We start from the raw sequence: 19,296 nt of genomic DNA, 5'->3' as shown, positions 1-19,296 counted from the left end.
CTTTAAAAAAAGCAGGATACAAAGCTCTATATAGTATGAAGATCATTTTATAAACTGTTTATATATGAAGAAAATATATCAAAATCTTTTCATATTTAAAAAAAATGAGCATGTCTTTTATCTTTAGGAAAAAAACTTACAAATGTTACTTAAGAAATAAAGGCAAATTGATTTTTAAGGTGAAGTTAGATTAATAATGTAATAGCATATCAAACGGTGGTTCTCAATCCTGGCTGTACAGTATAATCAGACTCTCTGGGTGTAAGGCCTGGTTGTTGGTATTTGTAATAAAGCTTCTCAAGTAATTCTTTTGTGCATCAAGATTGAGAACCATTGGTAGAACCTGGCGCACAAAGCACCTTAATTATTTTAAATGGATTCATGGGTGCATGCATATTTTTATCCTTGTTTTGTGATCCTTTTCTTCAGTAGAGGCTTGTAGGTACCCTGTGCTTCTGGTAAGTGTTTTTACCTTAATGTGGAAGATTTAAAAAAATAAAGATGGGGTTCTCGCTGTGTTGTCCAGGCTGGTCTCACACTCCTGAGCTCAGGTGATCCTCCCACCCTCAGCCTTCTAAAGTGCTGGGATTACAGATGTGAGCCACTGCTCCTGGCCATTGTGGAAAATTTGTCAAAAAATCTGGTCATTGTTGATGTATGCATTATGAAAGAGCTCCAAATAGTTAGCTCACAGATTTCTTACCTTTGGCATTGGAGTGAAGTTAAGACATACACGTTTATACACATACCAGAAAGAGTCTTCCTCATACCAGATGTTGGCCTCTGGCTTTGTCTGGGGCCTTCATCCTTGACCTACAGGAGCAGCTGTGGAGTGGGGGTGCTGGGTCACCAGGGGCAGTACACTTGTATGCTCGGCCTGTAGATAACCGAGAGAAACTGTAGTATATTTCAGAAAGTAAATGTGCAGAGGGAAATAGTAAATTGATAAGAAGTTGGATAGTGCTAGGGGAAGAAAATTCTCTTTTGTGTTTTCTTGCTGACAGACTTAATAAGAGACGAGGAATTCTTGAATTGCACTCACCCTTTGCAGTCATGTCAGGAGCAGAACTGGAGGCAGAGGCCAGGCTTCTGGCGGTGTGTCCTGCCAGTTCATCGCCTCGTGGCCCTTTTCTGGAGTGAGCCGGTATAAATCTGTATTTCAGAGTTCCCTGGAAAGAAGTTTGCAGACTGATGTTTGGTTTTCTTCTTTCTTCTGATGTTACAGGAAGTGGCCTGAATTTTTAATTCATGTATCATAATTTTTTGGTATGAAGGAGAAACTTTGTACAGCTTCATTTTTAAATGGCAGCCAGTTGCTTTTAGATGGTGCCATTGAAATATATCACATTTTAATTTTTTTTCTGTTGTCATCTTCATTTTGACACTTAGAAGTCTTAAAGAAACGTTTAGTGATATTCTAGTTAAAATGTCAGACCCAATTTCTTTTCTGAATCTTGGCTATTATAGAATTGGCAAAGTACTTTAGATTTGAAATATGTTAATAAAATTTTAGTTACGAGTTAAGGTATTTTCTTCAACAGAAATAGCTAGCTTTGGCTACAGTGTAATGCCAAGGAAGTAACTCCTTTATTTTGTGATAATGGAAGTTTATTGGATTAGGAAAAGTATGAAATGAGCTCAAAGAGCCTTCATTGTACTGGGGTTTCATTATAATAGCCTCATTTATATGGTTGAGCCTCATTATTGTAAGTTTAGTAAATTATTGCCTGAAGGAAAACTTGAATATTAAAGTTGATATGACATAGGTTGAAACTGAATAAATCAGAATCTTATACTGATGGTAATAAGCCAGGGTTTGTCTTAGTAAAACCCTTTTCAAACCTGAATTATATTGAGCTATTGTAAAAGTTAGCCTTTGGAGAAAAACTTTACCAAAATTCCTTCTCTCACATGTCTCTCTCTTAAACTGATTCTATGAATCCTGCCGAAGCCTATTCTCAGTCGTTGGCTCCAGACATTCACAGGTATCTCTCTAGCTATCATTGCTGCTCAGAAGGACCCCAGGTGATAGAGAAACGTGAGGTGCTGAGTCCATACATGAAGGATTCAGCACTCAACTTTCAGAGTACTTGTTAGTCCTACTTAAGGAGTTGACAGCATGCCAAGCCATGTCTGCCCCTCTCGTCCAAGGTGGGGCTGAGCGTTGTGCACCCCTGTAACAGATAAGGCCAGCTTCTTTTTAGGTTCTGAGCCAAGTGTTATATGAGTTGCCCATCTGCTGTTAAATGCTCATTCATGACTAGCTACTGCCAGACACCGCAGATCGGCAGGTCAGCCTTCCTCTAGGGACTTTAACCTGGGGCTTCCTATTTTCCGAATTATAAGACATCTGAGATATTAGAACTGTGTGCATAGAGTTGCTTCCTACAGTTGAGGGTATCTTGAATGGGGAAAAAAGGCGAACATATTTTAAGTGTTTGCAGAAGGCACCTCTAGTAACCCAAGACTGTAAGTTCCCACTCAATGAAGACGGTGGCTTCATCGATCACTTCTCCTAATTAATGCTCTACACAGAATTCTGCCCAAAATAATTTTCTTCCCATACCTTCTAAAAAGAAAAGCAACCCTAAAATTACTTTAGAAATGTTAGCTTCCTCATTTGAAATTTTCCCTGCTTTACTTTTTTTCTGATTCTCTGTAAGCAAGATAAAGATCAACACAAAAGACCAAACATGAAATTAATACAAACCAACTTTAATTAGACAAAATTTGCTACTTAAAAAGTCCACAAAGTTAGAAGATCTTCCTACTCTTCCATGTTTATTTAACAGGGCAAAGCCGATAGGCCATTATTTCTTGTTTGTACGAATACCTTTTTGCGAATGTATGTCCCTTTACAAATAATTTTGTTCATTAAAATAGCCCTTAAAATATGAAATGAGTGCAGTCCAGTAACGCTGGTAGAAAGCAGTTGTTAATGAGCCTCATTTTCCTCTTGACTTTAAATTGTCATGTGGGAGCTAAGTCTTAGGGGCCTTTGGTGTGAACCGTGGGAGTCCGTGTCAGCAAGGAAAGGAGGCAGTTAGAGAGACAGGCGTGCTCGTTCTGGGGAGCCAGACGACTCTTCTTTTCGTGGAATGTCTGTTTCTGCCAGTCCTCATAGCTGCATAGAACTGTCACGAGAACAGGAGAAGAGTGGGATTTCGCCACTAATTGGTTAACTCAGGTATTGGAATTGTATTAAATCTCAGAAATCTCTTGTAGCCCCTTGGTGATACAGTTAACATGGTTGTTGATCTTTGCTTACAGGAAAGCTTAATCAAGATGAAAATTAATTTAAACCTTTTTCTTAAACTTGTGCAAAGACTGGGCCGTATATCTGATTTTGTATAATTTATCACTTACAGAACTTGAGATAAATATTAGACTTACGGACCTATGTATTTCCCTCAACATTTTTGAGGAATTTGATTTAATCTTTAACACAGTTATAAACTTAAGTAACACAATTACATGATTTGGAAAGAAAAAGTAATTTTTTTTAGTCTTTTTTAAGGTTCATTGAAAATAGCTCAGTAATCTTACCTGTTGCTAATACTAATTAACTCCTGTGTTTTAAGGAACCCAGTGACAATGGACCTCTTTTTACTGAATTAAAGTTCTACCAGCGAGCTGCTAAGCCAGAGCAAAGTAAGAAATAATGTACACATTTGCTTGTACTTTTTAAATGACCTCCGTGTCTTGCTTTGTTTTAAGCCAACACTAGAGCATTATGTCTTATGTTATTACTCTTTATTATTTATTTATTATGTCTTATGTTATTACTCTTTATTATTTTTTGCTTTATAAATTTCATTTGAAATTTGTACGAAATAATTCTGATCTCTTAATGGGTTTGTTATATCAAAATTTCCCGTATGTTGAATAAAGTTAGTGACTGACTTATTATTTAGGAAATATTGTTGAATATTCAGAATTGACCTTGATCCATGAGTATGGTGCAAGGACCGTCAGCTCTTTTGGAGTATTTTTCTAAATTCTGGAGAGCATAACCTGAGGGAATGCCGTCCCTGTCGAGCTAGAACAGGATACAAAGGCTGAGAGCAGAGCCTCTTCCAGGCCTTTGGGCCCTTCTCTCCCGCCCCCGCCCCCTCCCTCCCCTCTGAAAATCTTTGTCGTCTCCTGGAAGGATGGTATTACGCTTGGCAGTTTCTCCCGGAAAGCTTTCCTCTCTCCTGGGTCTTGATTTTCTGGTTGAGGACTTCTGGATTGAGGGAAAGAAACTTTGTAGATTGCTATAAAAATGGGTCTTCCGTGAAAGCAAGTCAACATTTACATAATTAGAGAGTTGAACTGTAACTTCAGTATGTTGTTCCTTTTATCCATGGGTTCCGCATCCTCAGATTCAACCAACTGAGAATTGGGGGGGGAGAAATAACAGTAATCAAAAGTAACAACACAATGATAAAGAATAATAACAACAATAAACTAATGCTGTATAGCAACCATGTACATAGCACTTCGAGTGTACATGAAGATGTGTGGCGGGTATGTGCAAATACTATACCATTTTACATTTGGGACCTGAGCTTCCATGGATTTTGGTATCTTAGGGGTCCTGGAACCAAGCGACGATTGTACTGTGGATATGATTATCTAGGAAGCTTTTTGTAGATTTCTTATTTTAAAGGCAATTTTAAGGGCAGGATAATAATTTTATAGGTTGATAAAAATGTTTTGACTATAAAGTACTTTTCGTTTATTGGTTATACTGAATTCTTCATTTTTTATGAATAAAGGTAAGTTCTTATTATATGTCTAAGTACATTGTGCTCTTAATGATTCTTTAAAAATATTATGATTTATGTGTAGCAATTGAAATCACAAACATCTGTTTTTAACTTGTAGTTCAAAAATGGATGCGTGCCCATAAACTGAAGTACCTGGGTGTTCCTAAGTATTGGGGGTCTGGTCTCCACGATAAGAATGGAAAAAGGTAAAACCGCACGATTTGGTTTTCTTCTCCTGTTTTTGAGCATTTACTGTCCAGGTGGTTAGACAAGAGTTATGACCGAGCACCTGCAGGATCCTATCACTAGGCCTTCACAGGGCCAATGTGGAGTGTGCACGACAGAGGAGTAAGAGGCTGTCTCTGTCCTCTGCTTTCCACAGCAGCAGATCGTGGTGTGCTGTAAGGATGGGGCTACCTCTCTAACGAGGGGACGTCTACAGAGCAATGTCCATGGAACAAAGCCCAACAGGCCCAGCATTTCTTATTTGCGAATAAAAAGAAATATGCAAAAACTCCTGGGTCCTCTGCAAAAAGGAGTCCTTCAGGGTTCCATTTGGCATTTCCTGTCAGGTACATAATCTGCCCGCAGAGGATTAGACTCCTGCTCTTATGAGGGCTTCTGTCTGGCTGTTGAGAGAGAACGCACAAACACGTATGAAGCAGTGAGAGGACAGTTAAGTGCTAAATCGCGTGTCTTGGGAGTTGAGAGAATGGAGAGAAGGAATGCTTTGTCATAGCTGATTTTTTACACTGTGGAATGAATGAATGGAGCTTCATGGAGTAGGCCGGCAGCTTCAGTTTAGAGCCGGGAGGAAGGGTGTAGCTTAGGATGCTTTCAGCTGCAAGGAAGGAAGACCTCACACAGCCACCAGGGGCCCCGCTTCCTGTCTTGCACCCTTGCCTCTTGGTCTCATGCTGTCACTTCCCCATGGCGGGCCTCCAGGTGGCGGCTCCACTCCTGGCTTCACAGGCAGACACAGTGCCCGGTGGTGGAGAGCAGCACCAGGTCTTGTGCGTTTCACTGAGTTGAAGCAGCGCTTTCCCCGGAGTCTTAGGGCAGGCTTTCTCTCCTGCTTCTTTGGTTAGAGTTGTGTCAGTGCTCGTTCTCAAGTCAGTCACCAGCAAAGGCAGAGTGGTCACAGTGATTGACTTGGCGAAGCATCTGGCCATGTGGAAGAGGATGGAGTGCCTGAACCAAACTGGCGCTCTGTTACAAAGAGCGAGGAGGGGTAGTTGTTGGGTAGGCAGCCGGTATGGTCTCCTTGGGATCCAGGCCTCTTTTAGGGAGGACGGGGCTCCCTGAACCACTTGTGACATTTTACCTTATATAGCTTTGCTGGGACAGATTTCATAGTTTTTATAAGCTTTTCTGGAGAAATACTGTAGAGCGATAATTAGTTAAGTAAGTTAAGGGCAAGGATTGCTGAGCTAGACTGCCTAATTTCTTTGTTTCTTTTTTTTTTTTTGAGTTGGAGTCTCACTCTGTCGCCCAGACTGGAGTGCAGCGGCCGCTCCCGGCCACCACAGCCTCGGCCTGCTGGGCTCCGGCGATCCTTCCGCCTCAGCCTTCCGAGTAGCCGGACCTACAGGCGCGCGCTACCATGCCTGGCTAGTTTTTGATTTATTGTAGAGATGAGGTCTCGCCAAGTTGCCCAGGCAGGTCTCGAACCCGCGGGCTCAGGCCATCCACTCACCTCACCCTCCCAAAGCATGGGATTACAGGCTGAGCCACCGAGCCCGGCTGACTGCCTAATTCCTAATCTGTGTTTTGCCCCTTAAAATGTGTGTGACTGAGTAAATGACTGCTTTTTACCCCAGTTTTCTCATCTGTTAAAATGCAGTAACAGCTACCCATTTAATGGGGCTTAAATGTAAACCTCTTGGAATATATGTAGAACACCGATAAGCATTAGCTTCTACTTTCAAAGGGGTCTTGAACTCTTTACATGTTAAGACCTAATGGCCTAGAAAAATCATTGAAAAGAAGAGATAGCATCCAGTGGGAGATTAGCATGACCCTGGCAAGACTGACTTCTGTCCCTGTGTGTGGCCTACTGGCCATCTTCCTCTAGCACAGGAAGAGAGCACGTGTGCAAAGGAGAGAAAGAAATAAGCCTGGACGGAAAGACTGAGGCGGATAATGAAGAACCAGAGAGGAAAGAGCTGTTTGGGAAGCAGGTAGTCAGAAGCCATTGCACGCTCTTGAGCCAGGGACGAGGTGCCGTGGTGGCGAAAGTGGCACTCGGGAATTGGTTTGCATGGGGAATTAGAGGCCATCTAGGGAGCGAGGCCGGAAAACCTCTCACAGATGAGAGGTAGGTAGCAGCTATACTCACCTGTGCGTCAGCATACAACAGTTCTGTTCCTAAAAAGCAGCACGGCTGGAGAAACCACACTTCGCAGAGGCGATTGGAAGAAGAGTGTGCTTTGGGCTAGTGCGCGTTTAGACTTGGACTCACAAAGGCTTTGCCCTTCCACAATTTCCATACAAACTTTTTTTTAAAGTTCAGCATCGGCCATAGAACCTCAGCGTCACTGAACAGACCGAACAGATGTGACTCTCAGTTGATTCTGCTTGCCTCCGTCGGACATGGCGCTGGCGGCTACTCTCCGTCTCTGGCTTCCTCATCTGTGAGATGAGGATGACTTGCTTACTTTATGGAGTTATATGCAATTTTCTTTTTTTTGAGTCAGAGTCTCTACCGCCCAGGCTGGAGTGCAGTGATACGCTCACGGCCACCCCGGCGTTAGCCTGTTGGGCTCCGGCGATCCTTCCGCCTCAGCCTTCCAGGTAGCCGGAACTACAGGCGCGTGCCACCACGCCCAGCTAGTTTTCTATTTTTTGCAGAGGCGACATCTTTCCAAGTTGCCTGGCTGGTCTCAAACCCGCGGGCTCAGGCAGTCCCCTCGCCTCGGCCTCTCAAAGTGCTGGGATTACAGGCTTGAGCCACTGCGCCTGGCCCTGGCGTTACATGATGAAGACGCAAGGAGAGAGTGTGTGCTGTGGGAACACGCAGCGTGTGTCTGGCCAGTGTTTGTTGCGGTCACTGTCATTGGCTTTGTTTGTTTGTTGTTTTTGTTTGGGAAAGGTGGTATTTTGCTTGGGAATGGTGGTCTTTCTTAAAGTTGCTCCACACTTTTACCGTGTACGTTCTTAGCACCGATTTTATGCTGATGCTTCGAGCCAATTAAGCAGAGCATGTGTATGTGTCACTCTCGCGAGGTGACCAGGGCCTAACTGAGCTGTTGGGGTCGAAGGTTGACCCTGTAAGCTGACCGACCAGGACTCTGCTGGAGAGAACGTCCCCTGCATGGATCCAGGGGTGTCTTGGAGTTTGGTGACAAACCACATGCACTTGAGTTTATAAGTCCTAACTCGCTACTTACTAGTAACCTTACTTCTCATCCTCTGTAAAATGAGGTTGCTAGAAATGTTTCCTTAAAAAAGAACATTAGTCATATGTAAGATATCGTTTTACTTTTTAGGTTGAAGCTGTTAAAAATAATTATCATAGGTGTTACAAAAGTAAAGAAATAGAAAGTAAGCTTATTCTTTCAGCCCCTTCCTTGCCGAAAATTCTTACTTTACCTTATAATTCATTTGAATTAATATGTATGTAAGGCTTAGAACAGTGTTAGGGTTATAAAAATGCTAGCTACTATCATTAACTCATTTATACTGATTATATTTTCTTTTTATTTGCATGTTTTATCCAAGTCTCCAGAAAAGTATGCATCAAAATTTTATTTCAGCGTTACTTAGAAATAGCTTTCATTTGATTATTCAGTGATAGGCAGTACTGTCTTTCCATAAGAATATGCTAGCAGTTTCTGTGAAATGTGTGGAATTCTGCTTCAGTCGATGTTTATGATATAGAAATGATGAACACAGTAAGGGATTATTAGAGTAGTGGTGGGGTGAGCTATGAATAAAAACAAAGACCTACCTCATAATGTGATTTATTAATAGATCCCATGTTGAATTAAGCTGTTAGGAAAGATTGTATTTTTGTCTTCCATATATATTACAAGTTGAGTATCTCTTATCTGAATTCTTGGGACCGGAAATATTTTAAATTTCACTTAAAAAAAAAAAGTTTTGGAATATTTGCTTTAATACCTATTGGTTGAGTGTTCTAGATCTCAAAATCTGAAATTCAAAATGTTCCAGTGCTTGTTTTAAGATTGAGATGCTCAACCTGTATCATAATCATAATTTGTAAAAGCAAACATGTCCTACATGACCCCTGGTCTCATTCTCTCAACATTTCCAGATCTGTTATACAAAGGAAATCAGGAAGTCAGAGTCACTGTTTCCTCTTCGTTTTTCTTATAGGTTAAGGTACTGGGAAATCTTACATGAATTCATATATATACAGCTAGTTGAATGACTTTAGACAAATTGCTTTGCCTTCATAGATATGAACTATTTTGTTTATTTAAAGGTATTTACACAAAATGATCTCTAATTCTCTTTCAGTTAAAAAATGAATAGTATTCTTCTCAACATATTATCTTATAATGTTAGTTAACTCTTTGTTCCCTATTGAACTTGTCATATTGTGACCATTGAAGCCTACAACATATAAGTTGGATTCTGGTAACCCACTGATGTGTATTTCCATATGTGTAGTGCCGTGTGGTTAAAAGCACGACTCCCCCACATACTAGAGGACAAATTACTTACTGGCTTTCTTCTGCTGTAAAATGGGGGTGATAGGAGTACCTCTCTCACAGGGATGATGTGAGGTTTAAATGCATTAATACATCTCAAGTGCTTGGAGTGACGCAGTGCTCATACCAAGTATTCAGGTTATGCTAGATGCTATGGTGATGATGATGATTCATAATTTTAGCCCCATTGGAAGACATCTTGATAACTTCTGAGTGCGGCCTTGGTTTTCATTGATTTATTGAGTGATTCAACCAGACAACCTGAAATCTAGAAAACTGTTCAAGTCCTCAGAGCAAAAGCTGAATGGTGTTACTGCACATAGGTAGTGCTTTTTTGTAAATCCTGAAATATAGCATATGACAGTTGTATCTTTCAATTGTGACTGGTAGAGAAGACCTTAGGAAGGGTGAGTTTCTACTCCCTCATTTTACTCCTGTGCAAATAGAGGCCCAAGGAAGTAATGTGACTTGGTCAAGGCAGCACAGTTGCTTAGCGGTAAAACCAAAAATCTTCACATTATTCCAGGGTATTTGTTTTTCCCCAAATCTTGACCACTGACTGTTTAATATACAGTCCTTTTACACCATTTAGACCCTTGTGTTCAATGTAGCTGTTGTTACAGCATCTCTTGACAGTCTTGATTTTACTAATATTTATACTGCTGAAATAGATCTTACAAAAAGAGAAAAATAGTCACAGGAAGGATGCTAATATCCAGAAACATAAATTAATTTTAACTCTGAGAAAAATTAATGCTGTCCTTTTTATTCAGATTGTTTTATTTTTACTGTGAATGAATCTGTTGAATCCTCTCTGTGGGTATTATCATAAATTGTCCCCTAGGTAGAAGGCAGGGCAGGAAAGCATTCTAAACTCCTGAGATTTCTAATTAGGAGAAATTGTCTTAAATGTTTGTATTTCTTTTTTTAAGAATACTTTCCTACTAAACTTGGCTTTGAAAAAATACGTTGAAGGGAAAGAGTACTCATTGCCAAGTAGATTTTCCTGAGTTATATTTTGTTCACTGATGTTTCATATCTGTCCTCAGTTACAGGTTTATGATAATGGATCGCTTTGGGAGTGACCTTCAGAAAATATATGAAGCAAACACCAAAAGGTTTTCTCGGAAAACTGTCTTGCAGCTGAGTTTAAGAATTGTAGGTGAACTACGTTCCTCTTGTCTTTAAAAAGTTGTTTTTGGTGCAGTAGAAGCTAGTTTGTGTTGAAGCCTGGTCCTCTGCTGGCTGCTGTGAGGTACTGCATTAACGTGTTCTCTGATGCTTTCATAGCTGGATATCCTGGAGTATATTCACGAGCACGAGTATGTGCATGGAGACATCAAGGCCTCAAATCTTCTTCTGAGCCACGAGAATCCCGACCAGGTAGTCTTAGAGCTTCCATTTCTGCTCTTTAAAGCGTGTTGTTTGAAACAAAGACGGTTGCTTTGGGCTTTCAAACCCATGCAGAAGTTTTCCTTTTTGAAGCAGATACGGTGATGATAATATTTTTTCTTGACACTTTGATCCAGTGAACATTCTACGTTTTTGATGCGATTTGTTGGCACTTTCTCAAGTTGGCTGTTTTGCCTTAAATAATATTCAGAAGAAGTGCTTGTGATACAAAATGAATTTCAAATAGCTATTTGGGGGTGGAAGCTTAAAATTATATAGTACACCAATGAATTATGTTTGCCTGTCTGCTTTGTCACTTTTTTTATTTCCTTTGTTCAAGAAATCCTTCAAATGTAAGTGTTCTGTTACTTGGAAAATTTGTTCTTTAACATGTGGATTATTCAAATCAATTGATTTACAGAAATATCTTAGCTGTCTAAATTTGTATACTCTTAGTGTTTGGAATTCAAATGTGCATTTTTTTAGTTTATTACATTTTCTTTGTGATAAACTAAAAAGCTAATGTTATCGTACCTTTATTTGGGTCAGTTTAGTTTGAGGGATCTGTATAATTTTGTGATTTGGATCAAAGTAAGGTTTACTTGATACTCATAGTTGGGCCACTGTACTTCATGTGTGTTCTCACTTCTTACTTGATCTTGTATAAAAAAGAGAAGATTTAAACATTTTAAGTGTGCTGGATACTTTGATTATTGTAATGATTGCAATTATTTATTAATAGTTTTCTTTTTCTCAGACCTCCCTTTAACTTCTTTGGTTGGTTTTTCCTTTTCCTTTGGCTTTTTTTTTTCCCCCTGTCATCTCATATATTTGTGTCCCCTCCTTCCATGTCAGTGACGGTAGATATAAGGGACTCTAAGATAGAAGGAGAAAGTTGCTATCCTAATGGAGAAATCGTAATCATCAGATCTATCTCTGCCCTTCCTAGCCATCTCATTTTAGGCATTTCTAGGTTAAAAAAGCTAAGAACCCAAACAATAAGGGTTCCATTAGTTGAAGTAGGCTGGACTTTACAATATAATAAATAAAAATACAGCTTACATCAGCAGTTTGCAGTTGACTAAAACATACTGCCTTTTGTTTTTATGGAAGCATTTTTGCAGCTCTGCTATTCCTCGGACATTGCTTTTACGGGATTATGTTTTCAGTAATTGGTGTATGTGCTGTGTCCCCATATTTCTACTTCAGTTTCTTCTTGTGCCCAGATACATATATTTGTGACATTTACCCAGAATTAGAGATGTAATATGTGGCCATGGAATAGAAGAAAGCAAAACTTACTAGCTTTGTATGTTAACCAGACCCACCTGTGTGTATACCCGCAGGTGTGTGTATCTATAATACTAAGGTTTAGTTTTAATCATGAAGTCTACTTCTACTACATAGTACTTAAACATAGGTGAGCCTCATCTAACAGGTGTTTAGATCATTACTTTAATCTATGAAATATTTTTGTAAAGTAAATTGGGAGTTGACTATTTTGTAAGAGAAGAAACAGGAATGGAAGATGAGTAGTAAGTGTATCATGGGTCACCTCTGTTAGCAGCCTTACACTCCATGTATTTTTCTGTGTGGAAAGTGACAGTTGTATCGCAACAAGTATTGATGGCTTGCTTTTTGTTCTGTAGTCTGTAAAAGAAAGTGTTCATTGTCCAAGTTGAGATGAGATTAATTACAAGTATTATATAATAAGTGATATCTAGACTGCAACTATGTAGTCATCTAACATTTTATTAAATATAAAATGTCCTTCAGAATAAATATTGCTGTTGTTTGTGATTTGGATCTAACTTGTTTAGGTTGCTGTGGTGTGACTTTGTAGGTAAATTCACCCCACATGACCGTATTTGGGCTCTGTGCTTTAGAGGCGTACATGACAGTGATTCTGCCTTTCATTTGTCTTGGTGATTGGAAATTTACAGGTGTACTTGGTCGATTATGGACTTGCTTATCGGTACTGCCCAGAAGGCGTTCATAAAGAGTACAAAGAAGACCCCAAAAGGTGTCACGATGGCACTATTGAATTCACCAGCATTGACGCGCACAATGGCGTGGGTATGTCAGTAGTGCTTGAATGAGCGATACATTGCTAATATTTTCAACCAGATTCCTACACAGTTCTTAATTATGCATAAATAAGTAAGCAGGTAAATACAAACTGAAGAGAAAAGGTGGGATGGAGACAGAAGGCAGAGGTGAGACTCTGTAATTATATTCCAGGACCGTATTGAGTTCTCTCCCTCCTCTTCCACTTTCAGAGATAATCAAAAAGTTGGAAGTGGTGAAATGGCTCCTTCAACTGCAGCGTGGATTTATTTTTGGTTTTATTCAGCTTAATTGGAATGTTGGTTTGCCTTAAGTCTAAATTTCTTACGTAGCTACGACTTTATAACAGGTAGCTTTTATTTTGTCACCTATTAAGTTAGCTTATTTTTTCCTTTTCTTTTCTTTTTTTTTTTGAGTCAGAGTCTCCCTCTGTCGCCCAGGCTGGAGTGCAGTGGTGTGCTCACAGCCACCACTGCCAAGACCTGCCGGGCTCAGGCGATCCTTCCACCATGGCCTTCCAAATAGCTGGAACCACAGGCGCATGTCACCATGCCCAGCTAATTTTTTTTTCTAATTGTGGAGACTAGGTCTTGCCAAGTTACCCGGGCTGCTCTCAAGCCCCTGGGCTCAGGCAGTCCTCTCGCCTCTGCCTCCCAAAGTACTGGGATTACAGGTATGAGCCACTGCGCCTGGTTCAGGTTATTGTATTTCTTTAGCAGTTGCTTGTTTTTTTCTGTACCTGACATGGTTGAGCATCTCAGACATCCAGTTCTCTATAGCATAGAACGTCTTAAAGAATATCTTTAAGCTTTCCAAAGGCAGTAGTGACTATATAATTATTTTATAGTTTATTTCCTGGACTGATAGTCTCAACTTGAAACCCTAAAGTTTACCAGTTTGAACTATGTAACTTACTAGTTGGAGATTGGTTAGGATGTTCAGTACCTCTGTTGAATACAGTCAAGATTTTATGATGGAAGACAGACTATGGAGCTAACTGTTTTACCTAATGACTTTATGCGTGCTTAAAGTTATCCTGTACAAAGTCTTTCAGTATAACTCACCTTCTTTTACATTTGTAGCCCCATCAAGACGTGGTGATCTGGAAATCCTTGGTTATTGCATGATCCAGTGGCTTACGGGCCATCTTCCTTGGGAGGATAATTTGAAAGATCCTAATTATGTCAGAGATTCGAAAATTAGGTAAAGGAAAGCTTAAATTATTTTGGGCACAATCATGATAAGCAAGTGTTTTTAGTTAGAGTTTCTCAGCAGGAACTGGTGTTTTCACAGGTACTGATCGAGAGATAAGAAAGTAGTTGTTTAACAGAAGGTTCCTTGGTCTTTCATTTATTTTAGAAAAAAATGTCTGTAAGCATATTTAGGATGTAGCACAAATGCTGCTTAATGTACTACTTATTGTTATTAAACATTAATAACACTCTGTGACATCAAGCTTCAAACAGTGACTCATTCTTTAATTTTTAACAGATACAGAGAAAATATTGCAGGTTTGATGGACAAATGTTTTCCCGAGAAAAACAAACCAGGTAGGAAAAGACTTCTTAAATGTTGATAGGAATTTTGTCTTCTGGGGAAAGAAAGGCATGACACTGAGAATATTCTTAGTGGAAGATATGAAATACTTTTAAGTGTAATCATTATGCTGGGCCTGCTCTCATTAAAAAAACACTTCCGACAGGCATGGTGGTTCACGCCTGTCATCCCAGCACTTTGGGAGACCGAGGTGAGAGAATTGCCTGAGCCCAGGGGTTCAAGACCAGCCTGGGCGTCTTGGTGAGACCTCGTCTCTGTAGTAAATAAAAAAAAATATAGCTGGGCATGGTAGTGTATACCTGAAGTTCCAGCTACCTGGAAGGCTGAGGTGGAAGGATCACCTGAGCACAGGTCGAGGCTGTGGTGACTGTGAGACTCCAACTAAAAAAATAAAATAAAATTATCAATCAAATAAAAAAGCACTTCCCTTCCCAAATATTCAATAAAATGCTTGACCCTCACTCCTTGTTATTCAGTGCTTTCAGGAAAGGAAGCAAATTTCATTTCTCCATTCCATTTTTAGTCACTTATTGAGGCTTTATTGTGTACAGTGAATAAAACAGAAATTCCTGCAATTCCTGCCCTCAAGAAGCGAGTGTTCTAGTTGCAGATAGCAAATGGGTGACTTTTACAGGATGTTGCATGGTTAGTACTGTGAAAAGAAGAAAACAGGGAGTAGAATTGGGGGTGCGGGGAGGTGGGTGGCCTGGAAGAGCTGACACCTGCCAGTGTAGGGAGGAGGTGGAGGAGTGAGTGGTGTGGAAGTCTGGGGAGAGAGCTCCAGGCAGGAGGGACACAGGTGTCCGGTGGCTTCAAGGAGCGTGTCCCTGCAGGTCTCACATGGGCTTTGGTGATCCCCTGGAGCACGGCTGAGGTTTGGAGCAGGGGCGTCGCCCCCACGTTGCTTGGGTGGACTGCTGAGGAAGCAAGGCCGGGTGGAGGCTGCGTGGGGACTCGAGCGAGCGTGTGGCAGGGAGGACGGGGAGGGGTGGTCGCTTGGGGTGTGCTCAGGGGTCTTGTCAAGCCTTTGCTCGGTAGTCTGTTCCGGAAGTTTACCCTGACCTTATGCTGTTTAAAATTGCAGCGCAGCCGGGCTCGGTGGCTCAGCCTGTAATCCCGCGCCTTTGGGAGGCTGAGGTGAGTGGATGGCCTGAGCCTGCGGGTTCAAGACCCGCCTGGGCAGCGAGACCTCATCTCTACAATAAATCAAAAAAAATCAGCCAGGTGTAGTAACACATGCCTGTAATTCCGGCTACTCCGAAGGCTGAGGCAGAAGGATCGCCGGAGCCCAGCGGGTCGAGGCTGCGGTGGCCGGGAGCGGCTACTGCACTCCAGTCTGGGCGACAGAGTGAGACTCCAACTCAAAAAAAAAAAAAAATAAAATAAATAAAATAAAATAAAATAAAATTGCAGCGCACCACCCACGTTAAGAAATACAACACGGCCTTCTCAGAGAACCCCTTGGGCCACCTGCCAATCAGTAGCCTCTCTCTCCTGGCCTGATGAATCACTTGCTTAGCTTCCAACACCAAAGATTTGTTTTAAATATACAGAATTGGTGCTGGGCGCGGTGGCTCATGCCTGTAATCCCAGTACTTTGGGAAGCCGAGGCAAGAAGATTGCTTGAGGCCAGTAGTTCAAGACCAGCCCAGGGAACAGAGCAAGAGCCCTACAAAAAAATAGGAAAACAAAATTTTTTTGGTCTCTACAAAAAGAAAAAAATATTAGTCAGACGTGGTGGTACCCATCTGTAGTTCCAGCTGCTTGGGAGGCTGAGGCAGGGGGATCACTTAAGCCCAGGAGTTTGAGGCTGCAGTGAGCTGAGACTGTGCCACTGTACTCCATCCTGGGCAACAGAGTGAAACCCTGTCTAAAAAAAAAAAAAATATATATATATATTTTTATATATATAAAAAAATGTATATATATATACACACGTGTGTGTGTGTATATATGTGTACAGAAGTAGAATCATACAGTGAATGAAATAGGTAAAAATCCCTGTTAGGAGATTAATGTTCTGTTACTATCCTTTCACTCAATAACATATTTGTGAAATTCATCCCCGTTATTGCATGTTTAGCAATTTGTTTTCATTTCTGTATGGTATTCTATTGTATTGGTATACTATCATTTATTTATTCTACTGCTGGGTTGCCTCCAATTTTGGCAATTACAGATTTCCGTTTATACATACAGATACATAGTCTACCTGCCACTGATTTTTGGGGTCCAATTTCTTTCCTACCCCCGTATTTATAGTCAGTTGACCCAGCAGCCTTTCTTGAACCGTCTTTTTTCCCATGGTGTCATGTTTGTCCTAAATTAAGTGTGGATCTGTGGCTCTGTTTCTGGACTTTCTTTTTGTCTGTTTTTGGATCACATATCTTAAACACTGTACCTTTATCCTAAGTCTTGATGTCTGGTAGTTTAAGTCCTCGGGCATTGTTTTTCCTTAAACTTGACTTTGTTACCTTGATATTCTTGACCTGACCTGTTGCATTTCTATTTAAATGTTCGAATCACTGTGGCAGTTACACACACACACACACACACACACACACACACACACACACGATTGCTAAAATTTTGAGATTGAATTGACTCTATAAGACTAATTTGGAGAGCACTGACATCTTTATACTACTGAGTTTTCCAGTGAGCTTATATGGCAGGCATATCCTTTATTCAGTTTGATTTTATTTAATTTCTTTCAGCTGTATTTCATAGTCATTTCTGGGAAAACCTTTATCCATTTTTCATTGTATTGTTGCTAAATGTTTGTTAACATTTTGATTCTATTTTAAGTGGTTTTTAAGAAGTTTATTTCTTTAATTGCTTTTTGCTCATGTTTAAAAATAAGATTTTTTCTTTTCTTTTTTTTCCTTTTTTTTTTTTTTTTTTTTGAGACAGAGTCTCACTCTGTTGTCCAGGCTGGCTGGAGTGCAGTGGCATGATTATAGCTCACTGCAGCCTCAAACTCCTGGTCTCAAGTGATCTTCCCACCTCAGCCTTGGGAAGTGTTGGGATTACAGGCATGAACCACTATGCCTGGCTGAAATAAGATAGATTTTTTATATATCTGCTTTGCGACTTTGCTAAATTTGACTATTAGCTTTGGTAGTTTTTTGTAGATTCTGTGGGATTTTCTACATACACTGTCATGTTTGCGATTCAAGATGTTTTACGTCTTTTGTTCTACTCTTCTTGCCTTCTAGTTCTTCTCTTACCTTCTTGCTTGTTCAAACTAAAAACATATATAACTCTCCTAACATACTGAGCAGAAGTGGGAAGAGTGGATATCTTAGCCATTTTCCTCTCCCAGAGAGAATGTTTTCAATGTTTTACCCATACATGGTGATGTCTGTTTCAGATTTTTTTGTAGATTCCCTTTATCAGATGAAGAGAGGGGGCATTTGGAATTTTTGCCTCCTTTTTCTTGGTGTATTCCAAAGATCGAGGCTAGTGCCTGACACATAGGAGGTGCTTGTAAATAACTTGAATTAATGAACGTGTATATATATGTGTGTGTGGAAGATTGACCAGATCTCTTGATGTATTGGATGTGGGGTGTGAGAAAGAGGAGCTTCAAGGATGACTGACTGAGGTTTTGGCTTTAGCTAGAAGGATGACATTCTTGGTAATGGAGACAGGGAAAACCACAGGGAGCAGGTTTTGGGGATAGGCCAGGAGTTTAGATGTGGGTTTGTTGCAAGTTGGAATAACAGTTTCCATCCCAGAATTGATGTGTGAGTCTGGGTTTGTAAGTCTGGAGGTAGGGGAAAGGTCTGTGTGTGAGCTCTTAGCTCAAAAATGGATTTTTAATGTCGAGAAGTGTTGATCTTCACTAGTAGGATTTCTTTTTATGGTATGGTTCTGCCTCAGTGTACAGTAAACCTTTTATCATTCAGAAGCCAATTTTTCTCTTTTATGGGAAAACTTTTCTTCAACCATTTTGGTATGTTTTATTTTTCATTTACTTAAAGAATGCAGCTATCTGCTATAGAACTGATGGCTTATATAGCAGAAACATATTGGCTATGATATTCATTGTACTTAAGAATATTTTACTTTCACAATCTTTGTTATAGGTTCTTTTGTAATTTCATAACTTTAAAATTACAGCAGTTATTTTTATACATATTTAAATTTTAAGTGTGTATTCTGTCTTATTGTCTCTCACAATTCCAAAAGTGTTTTTATATTTTATCTCAAAATACATTTTTTATTTGACTTATCTGATAGTTCCTGAGTTCAAAAGCATAGTTCAAAAGCAATGAAAACATTGCAGCGATTGGAAAAAAAAAACATATCTTAACAAGATGTTATGTGTTTGCAGTCTTGTATTACTATAAGCATGAATTATTTTCTTAGAAGTAAGAGATACATATACTGGATTTGTGATTATAAGTTATAAACTGATTATGTTATTTTTTCAGGTGAAATTGCGAAATACATGGAAACAGTGAAACTACTAGACTATACTGAAAAACCTCTTTATCAGAATTTGCGAGATATTCTTTTGCAAGGACTAAAAGCCATAGGAAGTAAGGATGATGGCAAACTGGACCTCAGTGTTGTGGAGAATGGAGCTTTGAAAGCAAAAACAATGACTAAGGTGAGTTTTTTCATTAAACTATCCTTTGGACTTCTTGTGTTTCTAACTGCAACAAATACTAATTTTGAAGAAAGTATAGCAGTAGCTCAGTGAAGAAAATAATAACAGATTGCTTGGCAATTAAATATTTATACTATGTAAAGGTATGCTCCTTTTATGATATAGATCAATAAGCAGAGAGTTGTAGAAAAATAATGATTTCTATATCTCTCATGTCTGGGAGCAAGTTGTTACC

General features: G+C 39.8%; 1 protein-coding gene across 5 annotated transcripts in view; it reads left to right on the top strand.

The window, feature by feature from the left end:
• The window catches only part of VRK1 (vaccinia related kinase 1), a 49,932-nt gene that overhangs the window by 8,353 nt on the left and 22,283 nt on the right, over positions 1–19,296 (top strand). For 4 of the 5 annotated variants that reach the window (XM_008067051.1, XM_008067050.1, XM_008067049.1 and 1 more), the window contains exons 3-10: positions 3,582–3,651; positions 4,870–4,957; positions 10,477–10,585; positions 10,718–10,810; positions 12,763–12,895; positions 13,969–14,089; positions 14,378–14,436; positions 18,883–19,061. In XM_008067051.1, the coding sequence (XP_008065242.1) occupies positions 3,582–3,651; positions 4,870–4,957; positions 10,477–10,585; positions 10,718–10,810; positions 12,763–12,895; positions 13,969–14,089; positions 14,378–14,436; positions 18,883–19,061 (852 nt within the window). Of the gene's footprint in view, positions 1–3,581; positions 3,652–4,869; positions 4,958–10,476; positions 10,586–10,717; positions 10,811–12,762; positions 12,896–13,968; positions 14,090–14,377; positions 14,437–18,882; positions 19,062–19,131; positions 19,135–19,296 lie in introns of all 5 variants that reach the window. The other variant, XM_021717081.1, reaches the window with a different exon arrangement.

Source organism: Carlito syrichta, unplaced genomic scaffold (genome assembly GCF_000164805.1).
Source record: "Carlito syrichta isolate Samal-C Ts95f unplaced genomic scaffold, Tarsius_syrichta-2.0.1 Scaffold309275, whole genome shotgun sequence".
Classification (NCBI taxonomy): Eukaryota; Metazoa; Chordata; class Mammalia; order Primates; family Tarsiidae; genus Carlito; species Carlito syrichta.
Note: the sequence above shows the minus strand (reverse complement) of the source record. Positions and strands in the feature narration are given on the sequence as shown.